This window comes from Oenanthe melanoleuca, chromosome 5 (assembly GCF_029582105.1).
Source record: "Oenanthe melanoleuca isolate GR-GAL-2019-014 chromosome 5, OMel1.0, whole genome shotgun sequence".
Lineage (NCBI taxonomy): Eukaryota > Metazoa > Chordata > Aves > Passeriformes > Muscicapidae > Oenanthe > Oenanthe melanoleuca.
In genome coordinates, this window is record NC_079339.1 from 9688708 (window position 1) to 9713387 (window position 24680).

A 24680-nucleotide genomic window follows, 5' to 3' on the forward strand; every position below is an offset into this window, starting at 1 on the left:
GGGCGCGGCCAATGGGGAGGTGGGAGAGGTTTGAATTCTGAGGCGGCGCCGCCGTTACGGCTTTTGCCGGGCTGGGCTCCGGTGTCGGTCCTGGCTGCTCGCGCCGATGGGAGCTGTGGGCGGCGCGTGCGGCTCGGAGGGGTTCACGGGGTTGGGGCGGCCTGCGCTGCTGTGGTGTCCGTGACGGGGTGAGGGCTGAGGCGCTGTAGGTAAGAAGTGCGCTGGGGCCGAGGGTTGTGGGGTCTGTGGAGGGCGCGTGGATCCGTGAGGGACCCGCCCGCGTGTGGGGCTGGTGGGGGGAGCGAGGCTGAGGGGCTGTGGAGTCTCTGAGAGGCTTGACGGGCCCTCGAGGATCTGGGGGGGTTGTGGGTCTGTGAGGGGCTGCGAGGTGGTCGGGCCTGATGGTTGTGGCGTCCATAAGGAACTGAGGCAGCTTTGGGTGCTGTGAGGTGCGCGGAGCTGATGGTCCTTGAGAGGCGCTCAAAGGGGATTTGTGAGGGGCTGAGGGGGGCTGTGGGATCCCTGTGGGGCTGAGGAGCCGTGAGGTGTGTGTAGGGTTTGAGGGGCTGTGGCGTTCATGTGGGGCTGAGGTGCTCTAAGTTGTGAGGTGCGCGGGACCGAAGGCTGCGGGATTCGTGAGGGGCGCGGGGCTGAGGGACGCTCTGACATTCGTGAGGGGCTATCATTTGTCAGGTGTGTGGGGCTATGGGTGTCTCTGGGGTCTGTGAGGTACTGTGTGGGGTCTGTGAGGGCTGTAAGGTGTGAAGTGAGCGCGGCTGAGGTGGTTCGTGAGGTGTGTGGGGCGGAGGGCTGTGGGTGTGTGGGATCTGTGAGGGCTGCAGTTCGTCATTGTCAAGATTGGCTCTTTTTTCATATATTTCCCGTAGTGGGGAATCAAACCCCCAAGTCCCTCTGAAAGTTGGGCATCTAAGCGGTGTATTTTGGCTGCACAGGAAATTCAGGATGAATGGGCTGAGGAAAGCTGGCTTGTGCCAGGTTTCAGGTCAGTATAGGTGTCCCTTTCTTGTTAAATGCAGGATTAAAAGAGAAGCGTTCAGAATTGGAGGAGAGGTGGTCATGTCCCAGGAGGGCAGCCACGAGTGGGAGCTGAGCAAGGAGAATGTGCAGCCCCTCAGGCAGGGGCGGGTGATGTCCAGCTTGCAAGAGGCACTGGCTCAGCAGGACTCCTCCAGCCACACTGCTGTGCAGCTTAAAAAACAGTAAGTGATGTTATTACAGCTCCTTTCCCCTTACCTTCCTCCCTCCTCATTTTATCTATGTCTTCTTTAACTGTACTAATTTCGTAGGCATTAAAGAAGTTTAGTAACTGATGTCTGTACTACAACTACTCGCTGCTGGTGTTGTGTAGTACAGACTTCAACTTTTTAGGTTTGCAATGGAGCATTTTAACAGCAAACACCACGGAGATTTGGCTGTGCTTTTTAGTACATAACTGACTCTTAGTTTGTAATATATAAGACAAATTTACAGTGATGCAAATTTATTTATTGGATGAATAATATTATGTTTTAGGGAGTTTGAAGCAGAAATACGATTTTACTCTGGAGATGATCCTCTGGACGTGTGGGAGCGGTAAGTTTCCCTTTATTTCAGAAAAAAAGAGTTGAACCATCAGATATCTTTGTAAAAGCAAGGGAAACACATTCTAATTTAATAATAAACTTGCTAAAAACCAAGTTCTATAATTGTTTTTAAATATTAGATTGTGTTTCAATGTTTTTTTCTTCATCTCTATATTTTACAGATGCTTATTTAGCACTGACTTGCTATGAACACATTCTGTCTCTAGGTACATCAAGTGGACAGAGCAGGCCTTCCCTGGGGGTGGCAAGGATGGCAACCTTGCAGCAGTTCTGGAAAGGGCAGTGATAGCCCTCCACGGGCAGCAGCAATACTACAAAGATCCTCGCTATCTTAATCTCTGGCTCAAGTTTGTGAGTGTTTTGGGAGCATCTCTTGGGTGCTGCTTTTCCTTGGGACCTTGTCATGTTGTCTGTACACAGCTAAGCTGATTCTGGTGACAAGAGTCAAACAGTGTTGTACAATGAGTGCAATATTAGATATATTTTTCTGCAAACATGTAACTCTTGAATTCTACTTCTCATTTCCTGACTATTTTTTAGGGTTGTTCACTTTGGACAGCTACAAACTCTAGAAGTTTTTGTTTTGGCAGAGCTACCTTGAATAAATAGAGTTCAAATATTTATTTAAGGAGAAAGAGAAGTGATATAAAGATACAACATCTAAAATATGTCTGTCCTACCAGATGTTTTAGCTTCTAGCTGTCTTCTATCCCCATCCTTTTAAACTCTAAACCAAGCTAAGCGTGTTCTGGTCCTGCCCTGTAATTTTTGTCCACTTCTTTTCAAAGCAGCTTTTCCCAACTTTACCTTGCTGAGCTAATTTACCAGTTCCAAAACTGGCAAGGAATGTGCTATACTTCATCTGAAGCTAAAATTACTGTTTGTTCTCAGGAATACTAATACAGTGTAATTCAGTCATTGATTTACCTCACATTCAAATAAGAAATGATAAAATTCTGTGTGCTGGCCTCACAGCTGCTCCTGTCAGGCTTGTATTAAATTCATTGGGGTCTTGCTGGAGGTGTTGAAATGCAGATTTTGACTAGGACCCTTCTGCAGTGTGATTATTGACATACTTGGGTCGTTCCAGGGCGATTGCTGCAACGAGCCCTTGGATCTGTACAGTTACCTGCACAGCCAGGAGATCGGCACCACGCTGGCCCTGCTCTACATCACCTGGGCCGAGGCGCTTGAGGCCAGGGGCAGCTTCAGGAAAGCAGATCTGATATTCCAGGAAGGGCTCCAGCGCAAGGCTGAGCCTTTGGACAAACTCCAGGCTCATCACAAGTAAGGGAGGAACTTAGGTGCTTCCCTGGGTTCCTGGGGTAGGGAAGCTGTTCACTTCTCCAATGTTTTTTTTCTAGGCAGTTTCAGGCCCGTGTTTCTCGGCAGACACTACGGGCACTTGAGGAAAGTTCTGATGGAGACAATATGGGATTGCTGGAAATTGCAGAGCCTCAGAGAAGTTCCCTGGCAGATCTCAAAGGCAGAGGGAAGAAGAAAGTGAGAGCCCCCATTAGTCGTGTAGGAGATGCAGTAAAAGGTACATTCAAGAGCTAAAACAACCTGTTATTGGAGGAGTTTCATCTCTTTAATGTGAGATTTGCAATTGAACGTGACGGTTGAAGGTTAATTGACACAATTGTTCTTGCTTATAGCCGTGAACCCAAACAGAAGCTGCCAGCCTCAGGCTTCTCTGCAGCTTCCAAATACTCCAGGTTTTGCTGTGTTTGATGAAAATTCTGTGTCTGGACCTGAGATTCCCACACTTACAGCACAGTCATGGCCAGCACCTCCAGTTCCCAGGGCCAAGGAGAATGAGCTCAGCGCAGGACCGTGGAACTCTGGCAGGGTAAGGAGGCTCAAAGTGGATGGGGAAAAGAGAGGAAGGTGTGTGTAAGTTGATGACTTCTGATTGCTGAAACAGAGGTAGTATCTTTCTCCCTTGCCTATGGTTTGTGTGTATTGTAAATACAGATTTAATGATAGAATTGTGAAAATGTTTGGGTTGGGAAGAACCTTATAGATCATCCCGTTTCAGCTTCCACTAGCCCAGGTTGCTCCAAGCTCTATCCAACCTGGCCTTGGACACTGCCAAGGATGGATCAGCCACAGCTTTTGTCTGTATGAGGGCCTCAGCACCCTCCCACGGAAGAACTTCTTCCCAATATCTCATCCAAGGCCACCCTCCTTCAGCTTAAGGCCATTCCCCCTCGTCCTGCCACTCCATGCCTTTGTGAACGGTCACTCTTCTTCTAAAGAGTTCTTGTCCATACTCTGTTGAGGTTTAGCAGGCTGATATTGCTAGAATAAGGTTAAAAAACTCTGTGGAGTTTTAGAATCAAGAAAAGAAAATTCTTGCTAAGCAGAATAATTGGCCTGCTGAAGTGTTTGGAAGGCAGAAAAGCAATGTAACAGGGAAAATATTAGCCAGGCAAGGGGAGAGAAGCCAGGCATTCGTTAAATCTGTAAGAAAGAAGCCTAAGAGTTGACTTATACTGGAAAACACAACCTGAAGGAAGAACTTGTTGGCTGTCTTGTGCAAAGAAGGCATGTACAGCATTCTGCAAGTCTTGTTTTGAAGTGCTTGTGAGGAAAACAGAAGAGCGGAGATCAAAAGAATTCAACTGCTGTATCAATGGAATATTTATCCTGGCAATAGGATGACAGAAAGTAGCTTCCAATGGCTTAAACTAAACATCAAAAGAAACAGCTGTGCTACAGGTGTTTAGGCTGTTCTAGAGAAGTGATGCAAGGCATTGTCAATCCTGTGAGATCAGGTTTTTTTGGTTGGTGCTCAGATACTCCCCAGTGTTGCCATGTTCTTTGTAGCTGAGAAAATAAGAATAGAAAGTCACGAGATTGATGCCTGGAAATAGAATACAAACTTTATCAGACCATGTTAGAATGATAATGTAAAAGCAAACCTTTACTTGAAAGCCTTTTGGTACACAATATGTCAAAAAACAGTGCTCAGAATTCAATCCTTACAATTGATGGGATTGAGTAATTGGAGTATCTGGCCAATGTTGTCCAATGAGATGAGCAGTTGTTTAGGTGATCTCCCCCCTGGGTTCTGCCCTCCTCCCCTACCTTTATTATACCAGTAATTCTGTGGTGCAAAATAAAATGTCCTTGGAGAAGTAACAGGCAAGACATAGCAAAATTTTAGGAATGTGTCAATATGTACCTGTTCACTGTGGGAAAGAACAGTAGGAAAGTACTGGAAGTTTCACTGAGGCATTTAACAGTCTACAGAACTACAAATACATGAAGAATACACAGAAAATACATTCAGGCATCAAGATGATGAAAATATTTTCATCTTTTCAATATGCACGTTGTTATAAATGAAGCTTGATAACAAAAACTTGAATGAGGGAGGGATGCAACCAGGCTAAAGTTTAGGGAAACTCCAGGAATATTCTTTCCAGAGAGAAAGCAGTTTGGTTAAATGAATCACAGGTTTAATATAGCTGAGAAGAGTGAGGAAGAATTATTAATATAAAATCTCCTTTACCAGTCTCTTTGTGCTGCTTAACACATTCATTCTGGTCTCTGAATGCTTCCATATTTCTTTTAATGTCTGCCCTTAGTATAGTCTCTGCTCCCCTCTTAATGAAATTTTTTAGATTTAATTAAATAAAATATCCTGTTTCTGGCAGAAGAGTGGAGGATGTTAAATTCCACTTGACTGAAGGGCAGTGCAAGAATAACCTTTAGTGAATGCTCTGACATATTAAAACCTGAGTGGAGAAGAAGGGGTTTCTCTTACTGCTGGTTTCAAGATGCCTCAGGAAGCAGTTTGGGAAAGAAAGGAAAAGAGGAGTGGGTTCCTGAAGTATTCCCACCATGCAACTTTTTTTGTGCTAAAGAGTCCCAGGGAATTGTAGCAGACAGATGAGCATAGTGTATTGTCAGACCAAATTCTTCCTCTTCTCTTTACTAATGGACCTTGGAAGCTGTAAAGGGATTTTTGTGGTGCTGAAATGGCCTCTGATGGGAAAACTGGAAAAAACCCAAAAAAACTCCAAGTCTGGAGGCTGTTGGTAGACAGGAGAATGAATATCATCATAGAACTGGGACAATCTTTGCTGCAAAATGTGGACTGTTGCATCTGTGGAAAATGAGGAGCAGCTGGAATACCCAGCCTGACCAGGATAATGTGTGTATATATCCCTCAATATGTATAAAACATTCCTTCAGAATTCCTCCAGGAACTGGAGTTGCTGAGGACATGCAGCAGGAGCATGCCTTGCCTTTTAGGTGCCAGTGTTCAGCTGGTGGGTTGTGAGTGTCAGAAGGGGATTCATCTTGGAAAAGTCTCCATCAAGTTTATTTTCTGCATAAGAAAACCTCCAAATGAGCAGAAGATGAGGAAAAGGGAGGTGCAGAGGGATGTGGAGATTGAAATGAGTCCCTAAGTTGTTGATGTTGCCTTTCCTTCCGCAGCGTCCTCGCAGCACTGTCAGCTCGGCCATGGAAGTGCCCCACCCACTGCCCAGTTTCACCCCCTATGTGGACGAGGCAGCTCAGCCACAAATGATGTGAGTCTTGAGTTTGAGATGGGGGATTGAATTTGGAATTCTCAAAGCTGCTTCCTAAAACTGGGACTTGTTTTGCCAAGTACTTAAGCCTCTCGAGCTGCAAGAATTTAAAAATCTGTCAGCCTGGAAGCAATTAGTGCTGCAGCTTGATGACAGAGGCTTCAGCAGAGGTTGCATAAGGACATGGGAAAGGTTCAGTGCTGCTCATGATGTGGGAGCTTATATCATATTTATATATGCTAATTAGTTTAATAGCTTAACTTAGTGTGTTTACACATAACCACAAGCTACCTGTCTTAGGATGCTGTTTGCTGTGAAGCAGCCCCAGATTGAGGCAGGCTTGTGGCTGTGTTTTTTTCTGTCTTGGGAACTCTGTGCTCAGCATATCTGGAGTTTTATTCTGAAATAAGCTCTCAGAGTTGCCATGCCAACAGTGTTGCTTAGGTCGTGGAGGAGTGAATGTGCTGCTTGTGGTCCCTGAAATGCTGATAAATCCCAGGAGACGGGGTGGTTTAGTTAGAGCAGAGGAAAACACATTATTTTGCAAGGTTGCTCTACCTTTCTGTGGCTAATGATGGCCAGGGAATAGACAGGCTCCTTCTGAGAGAGGAGTGGAAAAGATGGAATTGCCAAAAAAGAGTGGAAAATGATATTACAGACAGTTCCCACAGGTCTGAATTGCATGGAATCAAGGAATGCTGGAGGTGGTGAGCAGCCCGGATTGCATGTGAACTGCAGAATGGCTCTGTCCAAGTCTATGCCATCATTTAGTCAAGGAATATGTAAAAACTGCATTCCTATTTAAGCTGTAAGATTGTTTCTTTTTCCTGAAAGTCAGTGGTGCCACATTGGTAAATCTCTTGGCAAGGCCATCTCTCAGATGAATATTTGTTGCTTACCAAAGGCAGCAGCTTTCCATACTGGGGAGAGGGAATGAGTGGGTAGAACCAAACACCAGTCTAAGTTAGTTCTAAGCAACTTAGGCAGAGACTTGGTGTGTAGGTTTAGATTATGTAGTTGAAATCTTAAAAGTAGGGTTTTTTCTGTCTTTGAATTCATTTCCTCATGGTACCGTGGTCACCTGCTAAATGTGGAAGTGTTATGCTGAAACTGTGTAAATGTGATGAAAATCACACCATCAGCTGTCATCCAAACTTCTTGGAAGAAGGACCCTGTTATGGTCTTGGTATTGATCTCCACACTCACCCAATAAAGCTTTAAAACCTCAAACATTAGGAGCAGCTGTTTGCCTCATGATCAGTCCTACATGTGAGTTTATGCAGCTGAAATCAGCTGGATTGCTGGTGTTGGTAAAGCTGTACCAGCATTGCTGCTTCTCTCCTGGTATTACTGTGTAGGTTTCATCTGGCTCAAGAGTTTCCATTTTTAAATCCCCTTTCTCCCAGATAACCATCCTACAAACCAGAATTTAGGGATTTGTCATGCCTGTGGTCACACAGCTCAGTGGGAACTAAGTGGCGCAGATCCTGCTTCAGTATGCACAGCAGTTCAGACATCGAAATAATTTTATTTGCTTTTGACTTGACCTTATAAACATTTTAGATTGGATTTGTGTTTTGTTGTTGTTGTTTGTTTTATTTTAGTTATCACACAATTCTGAGTAGTATGGTGGCCTTTGGTGTTACTCATTCCAATTTTCTTGTGAATGTTTTCTAAGCACAGAACAGGATGTCTTTACTCCAAAACAGGTTCTGAAATTAGCAGGGCTAATTTCTCCCATGCATGCTTTTCTGTGGTATGGTGAAGTTCACCAAGCTCAAGTGAAAAATTCCTGGTTTTTCAGGACTCCCTGCAAAATTGAGCCCAGCATAAACCGTGTGTTAAGTACTCGCAAACCTGAGGAGCGGGAGGACCCACTGCAGCGAGTTCAGCATCAGCAGCAGGATGCTCAGGCAAAGAAAGAGATGGTGATGTACTGCAAAGAGAAAGTTTATGCTGGAGTTGATGAATTCTCTTTTGAAGAGATCCGAGCTGAAATCTACAGGAAGAAAGCGAGGAAGAAAGACGAAGGTATGTACCAAACTGGGCTGGAGCAAGTAAGGTTTTCCAGATGGAATCATAAAATTGTATTTGCTTCCGTCTGTGATTGCAGCTGCTTCTCTTTTTTTACTGGAATAGTTGTTTAACTGCTGTGTGGTACAGAGACAGTAACACATTCAACAGCTTTACATGGAATCTGTGGGACAAGGAAAGGCCACCAGAAGTTTCAGCCCCTTGACAATTTAGGCTGCAGCCACAGATTATATGTGAAATAGGCATTGGGCCTTACAGTGTTTTCTTCCTCAGATGAAATACAAGCCATAGAACGGAAGAAGGAAGAAATACAAAGGAAAATTGAGGAGCTGGAAAAGAAATTAAAGAAGAAAGATGACAAGCAGCAACAACCACATGAACAGGTATTGTCCTCATTTAACTGTTCTTTTCCAAGTAGCTGCAATTTTAAATAAAAGTACCCAAGAAAGGTTGAAGGAAATATTTCTGATATTTTTCTAACACAGTTTAAACTTCTTTTGAAAGGATTATTCACTAGTAAGGTATATTTTCTCTCTTCCTTCTGTGTTTCCAAAACAATGTATTTTAAACAATGAAACAGAGTTGTGACTTTGTTGTAAGCTACATAACTGCTTACATATCTCCTTAACAGTTGCAGGGTAACTAAAATCTCCTATGAAATTATAAATATGGTTGCAAAGAGTAAATTATGCCTTTTAACTACACTATGCAATAAAAGTGGACTTTCTTCATGCAGGTGAGGTAAGTACAAATAAAAGTGGGTAAAGGCAGCCATTATCTATTAGGGTTTTAATGACTACATGGGATTATCTTCATGTTTTTGGAACCTTTTTGCCTGGCTTGCAATTTTACCACTGTAGAACCGAAATGTGACTTTGTTTCCACAGGCAGCAGAGGTAATGGGAGCTTCCACACCTTTGGGAATGCAAGGATTTGCTTTTCCCAGCGCAACAGAGTATGGGGAGAAACAGCCTCAGTCACAAAGGTAATAGAGAGGATTTTTAGCCAGCAGGGAGAGCACCTGTGAGGCTATGTAGGTACAGCTAGTAACATGGTCAGGTAGAATGGAATATAGCCTTGGCATCAGCCTGCAATCAGGATCTGTGCCCTTTCTCCATATGTTTGATTTTTTTTGTCTGAAGGATCTTAACGTTGCAAGTAGCATTTGTCAGCTTGACTTGTCTTTTTTACAGAGTTTACTTAGGTTTTGTGAAGATCTGTAGTATACAAACTTGTTTATTTTTTTACAGTGAGTTCCAGATCTGTGAAGATACTCAACTACATAAACCGTCTTGTTCTGAAGGTAGGTAGTCAAGTTTTTTACCATTAACGAGGAGGTTTGGTTAAAGGGAAGTCTTCCATGAATACCAAGAAGGCAGCAAAGTAAAACCCAAAGCTTAGGTGGATTAGAAGAATGACAGTGTGTCTGCTAGCAGTGCCTTTTACCGTATTGAGCAAAACATGGAGCGTCTGAGAACTGTCACTATTTGAAAGGACTTCCAAGCAGAAGAGCATTTTTCTTTTGGTAGCTGTAAAGTTTTGTTCCATCTTTCATGTTTGCAGTCTTACTAACATCTCAGAAGAGTTTAATGCTTTCATTAGATTGGTACCTACTTTAAGTCATTTTTCCTCAGAGGTTTTGCTAGGGGAATACAGCCACAAATTTTATATTGTTGATTGAAGGTCATATCCAGAAGAACTTTACTTCTGATTGGAGTTGACTGCTGTTGCTATTGACAGAGGTTATCCAGACTCCTGATGTATCCCCAGTTAGCCACAGCGGAAATACATTTTTAAAAGGAGGAATGGAGTAATGAGGACAATCTTGCAAAATGTACAAATTCTGAAGCATAGTCTAAACCCAGCAAGTTAGCTCACATAATGTGGTGGTAAAGGGGTGGTTCATTAATATAACTAAACCAAGCCTTTTTAAATGGCTTCTTTATATGCCAGCTCTGTAACTTCCTGTTCCGAATATACTTTTAGGACTATGTATTAACTATTTTAAGTAGTGTTGGATATACTGTTTTGGAAGAACTGTGGACATGATTGAACTTCTTGGTTTTTCTTTACAGATGGAGATCTGGTTCTCCCACTGGCTGCTGCTCCATTTTTCTCTATATTTGATGAATCCTCTACTTTAACAAATCGGAATATAAGGTAGGATTATACAAGACCTAGATTTCAGAGGGAAGGAAAACGGAAGCATCAAAGCACTTGCTGTAGCAGCTGAAATAACTGTTTCTGGCAGGGGTGTGTGGGGGTGTGTGTTTTGTTTTGTTTATATTGGTATTTTTTATTTAATTACTCAGAGTACACAATGAGGAAATACTCTTCTGTTCTTCATCTTCAACCTAGAACTATTTAAGCTGCTGTATAAACTTCCTTCATTCTGGAGAGCTGTGTGTTTTGCTTACTGCTAGTTCTGTAGTAGAAAATGGTTGATTGAAATTATCAATAGACTTAAACTCTCAAGAGGAATTTGTTAGAGATTGGAAGCTGCTCTAATAAATATGTAACTGACTGGTAACTTCTTCTTAGTTGTTCAGCAGATCGTAGCCAGAAGAGTGTCCGTCGCCCTCTCACTGTTCTTAAGCCTGTGGATTCTCTGAGTTCCAAGGAAAGTACAGCAGCAGCAGCCTGTGTAAGGAAACAATTCAGCCCATGCCAAATTTCCTGTCCAGGCGACACCAGTGCACCAATGTGCTGCTGTCAGACTGAGTCAGCTTGGCTGGACTGGCATCACATGTGAAAAACAAGGATTCTAAATGGCTGCCTGGCATGGCAGTAATTGAATGGGGTGATAATGAGATTGTACTGGAAATATCATGTTGTGCCTGTGGCTGCCTTATCCCAGGAAGTGTTCCAGGCCAGGTTGGACGGGGCTTGGAGCAACCTGGACTACTGGAAGGTGTCTCTGCCCACGAGATGGGGTGGAAGTCGATGGTCTTTAAGGTCCCTTCCAACCTGGACCATTCTGGGATTTTATACTAAGTAGAATTCCTGAAGACTGAATGTCCTATTCCTGTTGAAAGGTGGTAGAGTGAAAGAAAGGGAAGAGAAATGTTCAGCTTTTAAATAAAGAAAAATTTGTCATAAAACCTGCAGGCTTTCACTGTCTTTTCTTTTTTTTTCAGGATGAGCTGAATGGAATTGAACGTTTGACTGAGGATGCAATTGTGACAGGCTCCTACAAGAACAAGACCCTTTGTGCCAACCCAGAGGACACGTGTGACTTTAACAGGGCTGCCCACCTGGCCTCAACGCCCTTTCACGGGGTGGTAGCTCAGGGAGTCCTAGCTCCTGCTTTCTCTCAGAGTGAACTGAAGGGAGACACTCCAGAATCCAAGAGTGCACCTCTGAATCAGGAGACACTAGTGTGTGAAGGAGCATACACTGAAGCTCTCAGTGTAAAAAAACTGAGGTAATTAACAGTAAAGGACTGTAAGCCCCTTTTCCTGCATGTCTTTCACAGCTGTGGTTTTAGTGTTACTAAGGAAATTTTCTGAAAAGACCAGAATATCCTGGAGAGAGCCATTCTTCAGTTCAGGGTCCACTTTGCCTTGAGCAGATTGAGGAGGTAATAGCAAGCCCACTTAGTGTTTCAGCATTACTGCTATGGGACTTAAGTAAAAGTTTTTTTTAACCAAATAACTTGCAGAGAAATTAATAAATGCTTTCTGTCTTAATTTTCAAACATGAAAAGCAGAATCACCAGTTCCTTTTATCCTCATAGGCTTTTGCACTTATTTTGACTATACAAAATGTGTTTAGTGTTTATAGTTTAGTTCTTCTACAAAGTAAAAAAGCTGGAGAGAAGAAAAGCTTTTTTGTCATTGTCAAGAAAAAACTGTTGTATGGGAATTTCTTCATCTAGAGCTGAGTTGGATTTGCTGGCTCTTAGGATGTAAGCTTGTACACCATGCCGAAGGTGTTTTTGACTCAGAAGGTTCCTTGAAAACCCTGCTGGATTGTAATTAGGAGGAGTTGTTTTCCACCCTACCCTTCACTGCTTTGAAAGCACTGAAATTTTGTAGCAAAGGGAGTGATAAATATTCAGGATGTCTTCTGTTGTAGCAGTCAAATTTGGTGGAAGAGAAGATTAAAAAAATCATCTGTAGACTAAGATTTTGAGTATAATCAGTCATCAAAATTGAAATGAAGCTCTGACGTGACTTCTGGCTTTCTGCTAGGGATGGGAAAGATTTTATTCATGTTAATTAAATCTGGATGTGCACAGTATCCTTTCCTAGGCCCCGGGTTGACATTATCTTCAAATTGTATCTTTGGAAGTCTGAGTAGTTGATGGCTTTATTTACAGCCCCATCATGGAAGCAAGCCTGGAAGATACTCGCTCATCAGGTTCTTCAGTCTCAGGAGGTTCTCTGTCCTCTGTTACACAAACGTCTGCTATTAAATACCTGCAGATCAGTGAGAAACTGGAGCTTGCTCAGAGCTTGCCTGCTGAAGTGGTTGCTGATTCTGGAGAAAACATTACTGGTTAGTGCTACCCTCAATTTCACTCACAACAAATAACTTGCAGCTGTCACTAAGTGTATGGGGTTTTTCTGTCCTTCCTGCATCCCACTCTGCTTTGTGTATTTCCCATTACTATGACTGTGACTGAACTTGCCTCCCTTGTCTGAAGCAGCAGTGAAGTGTGCAGTATGGGATGCTTGTCAGCATCCAAAGCATGTCAATATTAAGGTGACAGAGAAGTTACTTAGGGTAGTAAAGCAGGCAGTCTCCACAGGTAATGAGGTCAAATTCCAAAATTAAAAATTGGGACTGGATAGCAGTAATAACTTCTAAGGTAGTTTTGTTTTGGTTTGTGTTCATTTTTTCTCTGTAATCATACTGTGTGTCTCCTGATGTGCTGATAAGCTACTACTTAGAAAAGAATGAATACGAATTTGGAGTCTAGTGCATGTTGCATAATTTTGGTTTTAAATCTGTATTTTAACTATGCTGTAAACTGTTGTGCTGCTTCACAGTATCCTTCTTATTCCTATTGTGGGAAAACAGTACTGGTACTTAAATAGTCAATTTCTTTGCTTATTTTTCTTCTGGTTTAAAGGCCCTTGTTTCTCTCTGTTCTAAATATTTACGTTACAGTTAGAACAGAAATGGTCACAAAAAGCCTTCAAAATCTGGCCTGTGGAATTAGATGTGTGTTGGATGATGGTGTTCAAGGTGTTTAACCTGCTTTAACTCCTTTGATTTTGGTTTATGGTGCTTTATTAGAATTGTGTATTTGAAAATTCAGTCTATCTACTCTGGAGAGTTATGTTCCCATGTGCCTGCAGACTATTTTATAATGAAGCATGCTTGGGACTTGGAATGAAAATACAATTAGAAGTGATGTCACTGAAATAGCTGGGATATTTTTGATCTTTGTCTTGTTTTTATCATATGTACTAAACTTTAGAGCAAGATGAAAAAGCTCTTCAGAGAAAAGGAGAAGGCATTTATTCAGATGTTTTAATGGTCCTTTCTTAAACTTTGGATCTTTCCAGTTGCTTTGTTTCTTGATTTCTGCACATCTCCCTTGAACTGCAGCTCTCACCCTGGCTGTAGTAATTCCTAATACTGTGTGAAGAATAACAATTACTTCAGGTGTTCGTCAGTTTATTCCTGCAAAATATGCCAGTAAATTTCCTAGGTTTGTCGTGGCAAAAGCTTGGAACACATCATAGCCTCCAGTCTACACTGTTTCCTGAATCTTTCAGAGAATTGCTTCCTGAGCAGTACTTACTGCAATGCTTTTCAATTAAGTGTGGGCATAACAGTAAATAATCTGGTTCTTGCCTGTGTAGTGTGGAAGTAAAATGTTCTCCCTCATTACAGCCATGGCATTTGGGAGAAGGCAGTAGAGGCCATCTAGTTCTTGTGTTTTATCTCAAATGATCAAGCAGAGTATACACTTGAGGCTACCTTGGTTTTTTACAAATCAACTAATCTATTGAATGACCTTATGTTCTGTTATGAAAGACAGTAAGTCCAGTCCTACACGTGTCGTCCAGGAGATAAAAGTCATTAAATTCTTAACAGTGCAGTGAGCAGCAGAGGTGGAGTCCAACTTTGTTTTCCTTTTCTTACATACAACCTCTGCTGTAATCAAAGGACTAAATCTCATAATGTAAAAACCCCAAACTAATCACTTGCTCTGGGCATAGATTTTAAAAAGGAGTATTGATTTGCAGAATGATTTTGAAATCTGCTGTGGCTGAAATGAATCAGAGCTTTGTCTCTTGTGAAAGATACATTTTGCATGATGCTACAGTACAGAAGCCTTGAGACCTCACCATGAGAGTCTGTAAGGCAGTTTTAAAGACAACGGTCCCATTGACTTCCCATAGCTGTTGGAAAGAGTTGAGTTGACTTGCTAAGAGATGAATGGTAAATCAGAATTTGGATCCAAAGTTTCCAATATCCAGGTTACTTTTACTGACAGAAATAACCAAGTTGCAAAGAGTTAACACAATTTCAGCTCATCTCTTCATTATATTTGTTTTCTTAGAGGATGATGCAGCTCAGTTCCTGTGGAGCCCTGAACAGCGTAAAAAGCTTTTAGGTTCTGTGCTATCATCACTGGTTGCTTCTCCAGATTTTCACTTGGAGACTGGAGCTCTGCCTCACATGGAGGTTGAGAAAGACGTTGAACTGGGTAGGTTCTGCAGTGCAGGGTTTGGGTTCTAATGGATTTAACTTATGGTTCATATTCACCCTCTTAGTTTTATGTGGTGCAGGTGGGAAATGACTTGGGAACAGCTATTTACTGTGGCAGCTTATGAATGTAAACTTTCAACACAGGAAATGAGGCTTACTGCATCAAAATGGAATATTGGAACAATGAAGAATACAAGATGTTTTTTACCATTCCAACTGGATGCATTTTTCAGTGGGATCAAAAGGGATTTGCAATAAAGGTAACACACATGATGGTTATTGTACAAGAAGTGTGAACTGATAAAATCTCATCCATTCATATAAACTTAATTTCTGAATTCCATGCATGAAGTTTGCTACTTTAAGTCCTCTTCCTAGTTGTGGATCTAAATTAAAAGTTTCTGACTGTGAGAATTGTCTTCCTTGGTCAAGTGGGAGGGGGGAGAAAAAAAAAGAGGATAAGAATAATATGAAAATGAGCAATTTTCACTTTATTCCAAAAATAAATGTTCTTACGTACCTTCTTGTAGGTGTATTCTCAGCCTGTGCCTTGGGATTTTTATATCATCCTTGAGTTACAGAAGCGTTTGAATTCTGACTTTGACCAGAGCTTCAGTGAGAATTGCAGCTGTTACCTGTACCAGGATGGCTGTGCTATTGTGCACAAGGATATAAATTGCTTCACGCTCAGGGTCAGTACAGACAAACCAAGGACAATTGAAGGGGCCAAACGCTGGCTTGGGTTCCAGTAGTGAGTTTGGAGTGGTGTTATGCTCCTTGCTGCAGAGCTGCTCCTGTTTAATCCTGCAATACAGATGCTCTGTCTTTATCTGTGTACAAATCAGGAGGGCTGTCTGTTAATGCCTCGGTTGGGTCTGGTTTCTCATTCATAGATCATGTGCTTCTCAGAGACAGTCTTGAACCAATTTTTCACATTTTCTGTCTTTGTGAGTTATAAAGGTATGGAGCGAAGAACCACAGATTATTCCACAGCAAGATTTGCATCTGTTGTTTAACTTGACCTTTTTCAATACATTCCAGTTAGGTACAGCAAGGTCATAGCAATTAATGTCTTGCTGAATGATTTGCGCTTTAAATCTTGTAAGTGCATTTTGAATTGTTGCATGCAAATAGGACTGAAATTCAATAGTGATTTCAGTCTTCAATTTCTCCCTCCTGATCTTTTGTCCAATTTTGAGTAATAATATCTCCTAAGAGCTTACGGTTCTTGTAATTCTGTCTGGGCTGATCATGGGCAAAATCTGATTATAATGAGTTTATGGTGGGGCTGTTACCTCTGTACAGATGAATAATGGAACAAAAGGTGAGCTATAAATACTTCACCTATTCTAAGGTAAAAGGGTACACAGATAGATGTTTATTCTCTTTTCAGGATGTTCTCTGTGACCGTAACTTCATCACTAAGGAAATCATCTTCTTGGTTGTTCATGATCTTCTGCTGCTGGTAGAGAAGCTGCACAAAGCAGAGATTGTCCATGGAGATCTGAGGCCAGAGGTGTTGTTTCTGGGAGACAGGTTTGTCTCTTCCTATGAATATGGGAGGGTATAGAACAATCATTTCAGCTACAGCTCCTGTGCTGCTGTAATTTCTCCCCTTGAGCTGATGGACTGAAGTACTGAGGCCTGAACAACAGGCCCTGAGCCAAAGTTGACCTCTAGATGAACCTTCCAATCAAATGTTATATTTGTATCCACTCATTAACAGAGCATCATTAGCATGTGTTCTGTGTATCCACTCATTGTCAAAACATGTATTCACCTTCCAATTTTAGAAACCAGATAAGGCCACACCTGGGTTTTGGAGCCCTGGCCAGGCTTTGTGAGGAACCCAAGAGAGGAGGCTGACCTCAGATGTTCCCACTCCGGAGGTGGTGTGAGCTTGTTTCTCGCCCACTGCCCAAGCTGGGCCCTGTGCCAGCACAGTCAGAAGCCTTATTGTCTGCAGGGGGACACACCCATAGGAATTCTGAATTCTGGAGAGCCTCTCCAGTGCTTCCCTGTGACAGGGGCTCCCCACCTACTGTGTGGCTCTGGAGGATGGTGAATTCTTAGGGCAGCTGTATCTCAATTCCTGTAGGCAGTCTGTGGTAGCAATGATGAGGTGCATTGCTGAACTTCTCTTCGTGTAATTCTTTACAGTCTTGCATTAATAGAAAATTACACTATTCCATAAGTTGGCTTCTATGGCTCTTTTGCTGAACCTGCCACTGGCAAAACAGGATTAATTTTGCAAACCAGGATTTTTAGGTTCCAGTGTATTCTGATAAGAGTGAAAACACTTAAGAATAAACCTTCCTTTAGAAATAGAAATTGGCACTGTAAAACTTATGTTCAACAAAATGGTTTCGCTATTACCTGTATTTTTAGATTTCTGATTTACCAAGGTTCTGGACTGCTAATGCAAGTTACAATATGATTCTTAACTTGCCTTCATGTATCTGAAACCCTAGAAATTAGGAGACATAAGACAGGTGGGACTGGAATATCCAGATACCCTAAACAAAGTGTTTGGCTTCCTCTGCAGTCCAGCTTGTACCTTAATGCATAGACCTAATTTTCTTCTCTCTCTTTTCTTCTAAGCTCTTTCCTATGTTATGTTAACAGTCATGTATCCCTTGGAATGTGATCTGTGAACTAAGTGTGGTGATGCCTGGCAATAGAACACAAAATTTTCCAGACCATTTTAGAATGATAATATTAAAGCAAACCTTTACCTTGAAAGCCTTCAGGTATACAATGTGGTAAAAATCAGTGTCCCAAATTAGATCCTTACAATTGATGGGATTGGGCAATTAGAATATCTGGCCAATGTTGTCCAATGAGAGGAGCAGTTGGTTCGGTAATTTCCCCTTGGCTTCTGCCCTCCTCCTCTACCTTTATTATGCCAGTGATTACATGGTGCAAGATAAAATGTCCTTGGAGAAGGCAAGGCATAGCAAAATTTTAGGAATGTGTCAATAAGTGCCTGTTCATTGTGGGAAGAAAAGCTGGAAAAGTACTGGAAGTTATGCTGAGGCATTTAACAATCTTCAGAACTACAAATACCTGAAGAATACATAGAAGCTAAAAACTTCAGGCATCAGTGGGAAGCCAGAATGTCTAATGAATCAGATAGAATTCCATTACATAAATTCACTGGGGCTTTTCTTAGTTATCACTGATATGTTAAAAATAGCTATTAAGTTTAAATTTGCTTTGAGCCTGCAGTCATCTAACATGCATGTTCCCAGTATATTCTGCTTATACTTTCTTTATGAATATTTTATTAATAACTTATTTACATAATTATTTATAAATTATATACCTGTACTATGCAAGTTCTAATATTTTCTTCACATCCTGCAATGGGTTGTCTTGCACATTACTTAGGGTGCTGTGTCCTATTTTGGAAGTCACTGATCTAATAGTGGCTTGATGGATTGGGGTACCTCCTGCTGGATTTCTCTGTGGCAAATACAAAGCAAGCCACTGCCAAAAAAGTTAGGATAATGATTTGGGGTTTTTCAGCAAAAGGACAAGTGCATAGTACAAATTACAAAATAAGCTCACAGCATACAATAATGTAAGAAAAGTAGTGAGAGCTGTAATAAGTGGATATTGTTGGCTTGGCAATTGTCTATAGAGATACTCCTCCTTGCCCCTCCTGTTTGTCCTCCTTCACCTGTAGACTAGGAAAATTTGTAAAAGTATTATCAAGACTAATTATTTTTTTGTATCAAGTATTCTGAGCTTAAGAAGGCGAGGGAGAAGTGCAAAACATGACACTGATGCCAAATCGATTCTTGCCTTTTTGCTTTTATTGTTCTCTATATTCTTTACATATGGGTATTTGTAGCTCTTTAGCCTATTGGTAGCCAGCATTTTGCCTTCTCTATTAGAAAGAAAGACAAAGTAATTCCCGTATGGCTCCAAGCCCCGGGGTCCACGGTTAGGCTCTCTGAGACCCAAAGTTGAAAACCAGCTCTTTGAGACACATTCTCATAAACAGTTTAGTTCCTATCCAAGGGGAGTGTTCAGAAAAGGGTAGAACCAGAGGGAATTACCTCATCACCTGTCTCTAACTGGGGATTCTCATCAATTATGCTAATTTGCTAAATATATAAAAATTGTATCTGCTTTATGTGTATATCTTTGGCACTTTTCATCGGGTATGTTATGCACCATAAGAATCCTTACAAAGGTAACTCCTTTTTATCACTTGTGTCTGGCTCATAATTTCAGGACCAGTGAAAAGGCATCACACTATTCCAATGGTCCACAAACTTTGTTTCAGTTAACTGAATACAAATACAAAATACAAAAATAGCATCATCCTTAACCCTTTGTTTCCTATTGCTTACCGTGGGGACAGCAGTGTCATCGCTAAGCTCTCTGCTGTGAGCTCTTGCCATCCAGAGCAGCCCTTGCAGCAGTAGTTCTAACAGCAGCCATCAGAGGGGAGCATTGACATGACGAACACTCACCTTCACTGTGCTTTTAGTTTTAATTCTAAAAGAAAGAAAAAGTTTGTTGGATTGTCTTCTGCTTCATGTGCTTCCTCTGCTCAGGATCTGCGATGCTTTTTCAAATGAGGAGGTGCCAAATGCTCTGAAGATGGTGGATTTCTCTCACAGTCTGGATTTGAGGCTAATGCCTCAAGTCAGCTTGCCCTACAACTTTCCCACAGCTCAGACCCCTCATGGACAACAGCTTCTGGCAGAAAGTTCTCTTCCTTATCAGGTGAGTCTCTGTTTATTAGGACATCTTAATTTCTGTGTTTCCTTTACAAAACCCATTTTCTTAAGTTAAAATTTACAAGTGCTGTGGAAAGCTCTGATCAATAAATACCGAATAAAGAGAATGAAATATTTGGCATTAAATGAAAAAATTAGCACTACTGTTCAGTGATTTTAACTAGTGTATTTATTTAGAAACCTACAATGAAAACAGAATTTTACCTGTTGAAGTTTTCTTGCTTAACAGGTTTCTGGAAGATTCTGTTGCAAAGATTCTTCCAATTTAAATGTATGAAAGCAGTAAGAGCAGAAAGTGATAGACATTGAACTTTGTGATGTTTGTTGTAATTGCAGGTAGACTTGGTTGGCATTGCAGATATAGTCCATCTGATTTTGTTTGGGGATCATATCCAGGTTTATCAGGAGAATTCCATCTGGAAAATCAGCCAAAACTTATCAAAGTAAGTCCTTTTGTAGTGGGGGCTGCTGGGAAAGAAGAGATATCTAATTTAATTTTCTTTATAGTGATACCATCTTCAGAGCTTAGAATGTACAACAACCTGGGGCTGTTTTTGCCAAAAAGTGTTAGTTTTGTGGGGCATGAAATTATGAAGTTATTGGAGTTGTTCACTGGTAGCCTCAGTGCTGTGTAGGAGACAATTTTAAATTGAATATGAATAATCCGATTGAGATGATTTTGCTTTTTCCATCCTTTCAGATGAGACTGACTTAGTCTCTCTGTACCTTACAGATCAAGCTTAGAGAAGTTTGTGAGTGAGTGAGTGGTGAGGGAAGCTATTGCCTCAGAAATTGATTAGTTCGGTTTTCTGCCTTTTTCTTTTTCATTCTACTAAGACACTGATGGCAGAGTGTAACAGTTGTAGAAACAGTACACTTGTACAGCAAAGAAAAGAATTTAAAACTGTCATCTAAGATGCAAGTGTGCAAACAGCTGCTTTTTGGAAGCTGCCGTTTGTCTCAGATATTAAATTAAACTCTCTTTTAGTGTTTTGGCTATAAGTCTGCTCTGCCTTCCTTCGCCCTTTGTTTGTTCTTAGACTGAACATTTGTTTATCTTGTTAGGCACATACTGCAGGTTTTTTTGCCTTGGCATTTCATAAGGATTTTTCAGACCTCTGCACTCATGACAGCAGTTGCTGGACAGGTATCTGATTCAGGATCATGGATCACTCCTAGGACCATTGCTTTAGGAAAACCTACTACCAGCATGGGAGTTGTCCAGTTCCCTAGCAACCTGCACTGCTTCCATCACCCAGTTTGTTGTATTCAGCCTTTGGAAAACATCCAATCTTTTTAAGCTGTGTACAGAGAGGAAAATGCTTTTTTTTTTTTCTTTACTGGGTATATATCTGGTTTTCTACTATGATATCCTTTTTGAAATTCTGCAAGAGATTAAACTGAGCTACTGCAGATGAAAGCACATAAGGCCTGAGTTGAGAAGGCTGGGACATGGTGTCAGGGGCCTGATTAGGCTGTGGGTATGGGAAAAAGAGAAGTGACTGTCTGGATAACTGGAGCAGGAGGAATAGTAAGTCTGAGTTGGGAAGGATAGGGCTGACTGTCAGTGGAGTTTGGAGGGGAGGGGTTAATAGGAAAAGAATTGTAGCCAAAGCTGGAGGTACTGGGTTGGAAAAATTAGGCTTTTTGACTGAGGTAGAACTTGGAGGGAGCCTTGAGGAGTGAGACCCATGAAGGGCTAAAGGAGACACAGCAGGAAGAAGGTAAAGCCTGGGCACGAGTTCTGCAGAGCTGGAACCAGGCTGTAAGGCTGCTTTTTCACCTGAGTGCATTGGTTCATGATTTGGGAGTACAGAGTACAAATAAGGAATTTCTTTTCCACCCTCTCTTCTGCTTTGATTCTGAAAGTATTATAGACTTATCATTCATCATCTATACTTACTTTTCAGTATCAGTTATTCCAAGAAATGTCTGCATAGGAGCTTTAGCACTGAAATATAATATCAACACTGTAAATGAGGCATTTCATTATGCAGGAATAAGGAATTTGCACTGAATCCATTTCCATTCACACTTGGATCTTTTAGTCTGTTTAGTTCTTATTGACTGATTACACTTCCTCTAGTCAGTTTGAAGCTTTCAAGTAATCTGTGACAAGCAAATTCACTGCTGCAGGGAGCCTTCATGCACCATAAGAGGTTCCACAATTAAGTATTCTCTGGGAGAAGAGTCAGCTGATGGAGATCAATTTTGCTCTTCGTCCTTTGCCTACAGCCACATGTGCTGGTGACACTTGTAACACCTCTGAAGACACAGGATTCTTCTTCCTGTTGCTTTTAGTAATTCTACTTTTTTAAAGATGACATTGCTTCTGTCCTTTGTGTTCAAAGGTCTCCAAGTGATTTGGAAAGTATTTTTTTTTAATTTGAAGTTCATTTGGGTTTGTTTTGGTTTTTGTATTTTTCAAGGATGGTATTGACGGAATAACTTTCCTCAAAAAAAGGTTCTGAGAATTCAGGTATTGACAGCCAGAAAGAAGGCTGATTGTAAATACAACCATGACTCCCTTATCTTAAGAAAGCTTTTTAAACAGAACTTAATTATTTTTATTAAACAATTGTAGATATAGCAGAATGACTACAAGAGCTACTGATTTTACTACCTTTTCAGCAAAATACTGAAGCAGTGGGGAATTGCAGGGTAGAACACAACATTTTTCTTCCAAGGTCAATGGCTTTCATTAAAAGAGAACCCACTTAAAAGGTGACAGAATTAATGGAAAACACTGAAACATTGTAGTAGACATTTAGGAGCAGGTAGAATGTAAACTCTGATCAAGTTGATTTTTTCATCTCTGAGTATAAGCTGGCAGCTTGTTTTTCAGGGGAAGGGTTTTATCATTATTAAAGAATGGATATGGTGATTTTTTTTCTGTTTTCACTATACTATTTTAGGAAACTTCATCTGTTCAGGTTTACATGAGGCAGGATATAGAACCTGCATTTGAATTTTTAGGAGTATTTTTGTCACTCAGAACTCCTTACACCTCCTTAGCAACACTTCATCTCCTCTGCCACACCTCTTGCTCATCTAATCCCACAAAGAAAATGGACTCAAATCTTGCATGTTTTTTTCTTGGTTAGGTTCTGCATTGACTTAATTATTTTGGCAAATACAAGAGTTACCAGTGAAATAGTACAGGCTAGATTCATTTTGAGACTGGCTGCTGCTGTTTTGTGAGTCACTTAGATAAAGCAGAGGCAGATAATTTGTTTCAAAGCCACTGTAACTCCTAGCTCCAGGGAGAAAAGTGCTTCAGTAGTCAGTAGCAGTGCAAGACTGAAGAACAAAGGGTTTGCTCTAATATCAGTTTTCTGAGACTTAAATGAGTCACTTAACCTTTTTATTCGTGTTGTGTGGGTACATCTGGGAGAGGGGGGATTTATTACTATTAATTGTCTCCAAAATGTTATCTGTACAGAGCTCTGGCAGATGGAAGGCAGGGAAAAAAGGAAGTAAAACTGGCTCTAAACCACCTTTTTCTATTTTTTTAAAAAATTTTTTCTTGGCACTTTCCTTTAATATTGCCTCGTTAACTCAGCTTGCAAGTGGGTAAATAAGATCTTCCTCTGCCCTTTATTCATGAGTTTCCCAAGTTGTTTGGTTTAAAAATGCTCTTGACAATTCTTCTAAAACAAAACCACCATGGCTTAGTGTGAATGGTGGTAGTGGTAGAAGAGGTAACTGTATAAACAGTTGGTTTAGACCTGTGCAGTTACTCTCCAGAAACTTATTGGAGAAAGTAATAGGGTCCATACATATAAAATGAACAATACATTTCTAGTTTTCCTTTATATTTACTCATGTGAGTGATATTATTTCAGGCGTGGTTCTCCCAGGATGTTTAGTGCTGAATATAAATGGAGACCTTGATAGACGTGTTTTGTGTGTGTACTGTTCCAATGAACACTGCTCTGTTTGTTTTAGGAACTCTGACAGTGATTTCTGGAGTAAATTTTTTGAAAGAATTCTGAATGCAGATGGTAAGTCCACAGTACCTCTGCTGAGGGAGTTGAGAGAGGAAATAAGTGAAATGTTTGACAGCTCTTTCAAAGAACGACTTTTGTTGACCTTAGCTGCTGTGGGAGAAACTTTCCTCCTGGTGAACTCCCAGTGACTTCATAGAAGACAAACACATTTGTATTCTAGAGAAGAATTTGTTGTTATTTTCTTATGTTTTCAAATGTAAACATAAAGATTGGAGCCATTTCTGCAATACTTTACATGAGAATTGCTCAAGAATGTTTCTGTTGCCTCTACGTGAACGTTTCTGTGTTGGAGGAGTTTGCGAGAGAAAATTGTTTGTCTTAACTGCTGCCTCCCCTTCTTGTACAGCTCCTTAAAAATTGAACACTCTTTAAAATGCTTTTGTCTTGCATTCAGTTGGTCTTTTAATTAGTGTTTAATCAATAAAGTTGTGTTTGGTAGTGAGTGTCATATTTAACATTGCTATCAAATTGTTTCAAAAGACTTCATTTAGAATCCATACAGGAGTGCTGCTACGTGACTGGGAATATTTGTGACTGCTGGATGCAAAAGGCCCTCATTTGGTGGCAGCTTTCATAACCACATGGGATTTCCTGAACCCTTGAATACAACTTGAATGATTCTACTCGGAATGTGCTCTCACAGAAAGTTGTCACAAGAAGTAGATGAAGTCACGAGTGGAAAAGCTGCAGACATAAACTTTTTTGCTTCCTAAGGCAAGAATTTTGTTTGCTTTTGCAAGGGCCGGAGTTGCTGACTGCATTTGAGCATCCCTGAAATCTCAATTTGCCCTAAGTGAAGTGTTGGCAGGCTTTTGTGGGAGGTTTTGTGGATGGTTATATGTGTTAACATTTTATGCACTGCATTACTGAAACCAGTACAAAGGCTTAATTTTATTCAAGACAACAGAATTTACCAATTTATCCAAACCCAAGGTGGTACTATGTACTTGAAGTGTAGGGAAACTTCTCAGGCTTGGGATTTACTTCCTTGCAGCTTCTGCCACACAGGAAAGTGAGAGTAGAAAACTGCATCATTAGCAATTTCTTCTCCCTAAGAAGCCA

The 24680-nt window shown here is 41.1% G+C and overlaps 1 protein-coding gene across 2 annotated transcripts; it reads left to right on the plus strand.

The window, feature by feature from the left end:
* Positions 1-65: 65 nt before the first annotated feature.
* BUB1B (BUB1 mitotic checkpoint serine/threonine kinase B) lies at positions 66-24073 on the plus strand. Of its 2 annotated transcripts, none has more exons than XM_056494011.1 (23): positions 66-188; positions 1038-1220; positions 1534-1593; positions 1811-1955; positions 2695-2891; positions 2969-3147; positions 3263-3456; positions 6057-6151; positions 7956-8182; positions 8459-8568; positions 9073-9170; positions 9436-9488; positions 10261-10345; positions 10727-10829; positions 11323-11609; positions 12507-12685; positions 14706-14852; positions 14999-15114; positions 15385-15546; positions 16248-16390; positions 19423-19594; positions 19945-20051; positions 23557-24073. In XM_056494011.1, the coding sequence occupies exons 2-23, from the start codon at positions 1078-1080 to the stop codon at positions 23744-23746; spliced, it is 3192 nt and encodes a 1063-aa protein (XP_056349986.1). In that variant the 5' UTR covers positions 66-188; positions 1038-1077; the 3' UTR covers positions 23747-24073. The 2 variants fall into 2 exon arrangements, with proteins under 2 accessions (XP_056349986.1, XP_056349985.1); XM_056494010.1 differs by having other exon boundaries at positions 103-209.
* The last annotated feature ends 607 nt before the right edge of the window (positions 24074-24680 follow it).

Excerpts from the sequence above, each read along its gene's own strand:
- BUB1B (XM_056494011.1), top strand. The coding sequence starts at position 1,078 with ATGTCCCAGGAGGGCAGCCACGAGTGGGAGCTGAGCAAGGAGAATGTG. Across the intron at positions 8,569-9,072 it reads AGCAACAACCACATGAACAG|GCAGCAGAGGTAATGGGAGC; the intron begins GTATTGTCCTCA and ends TTGTTTCCACAG. Across the intron at positions 15,115-15,384 it reads AAAAGGGATTTGCAATAAAG|GTGTATTCTCAGCCTGTGCC; the intron begins GTAACACACATG and ends ACCTTCTTGTAG.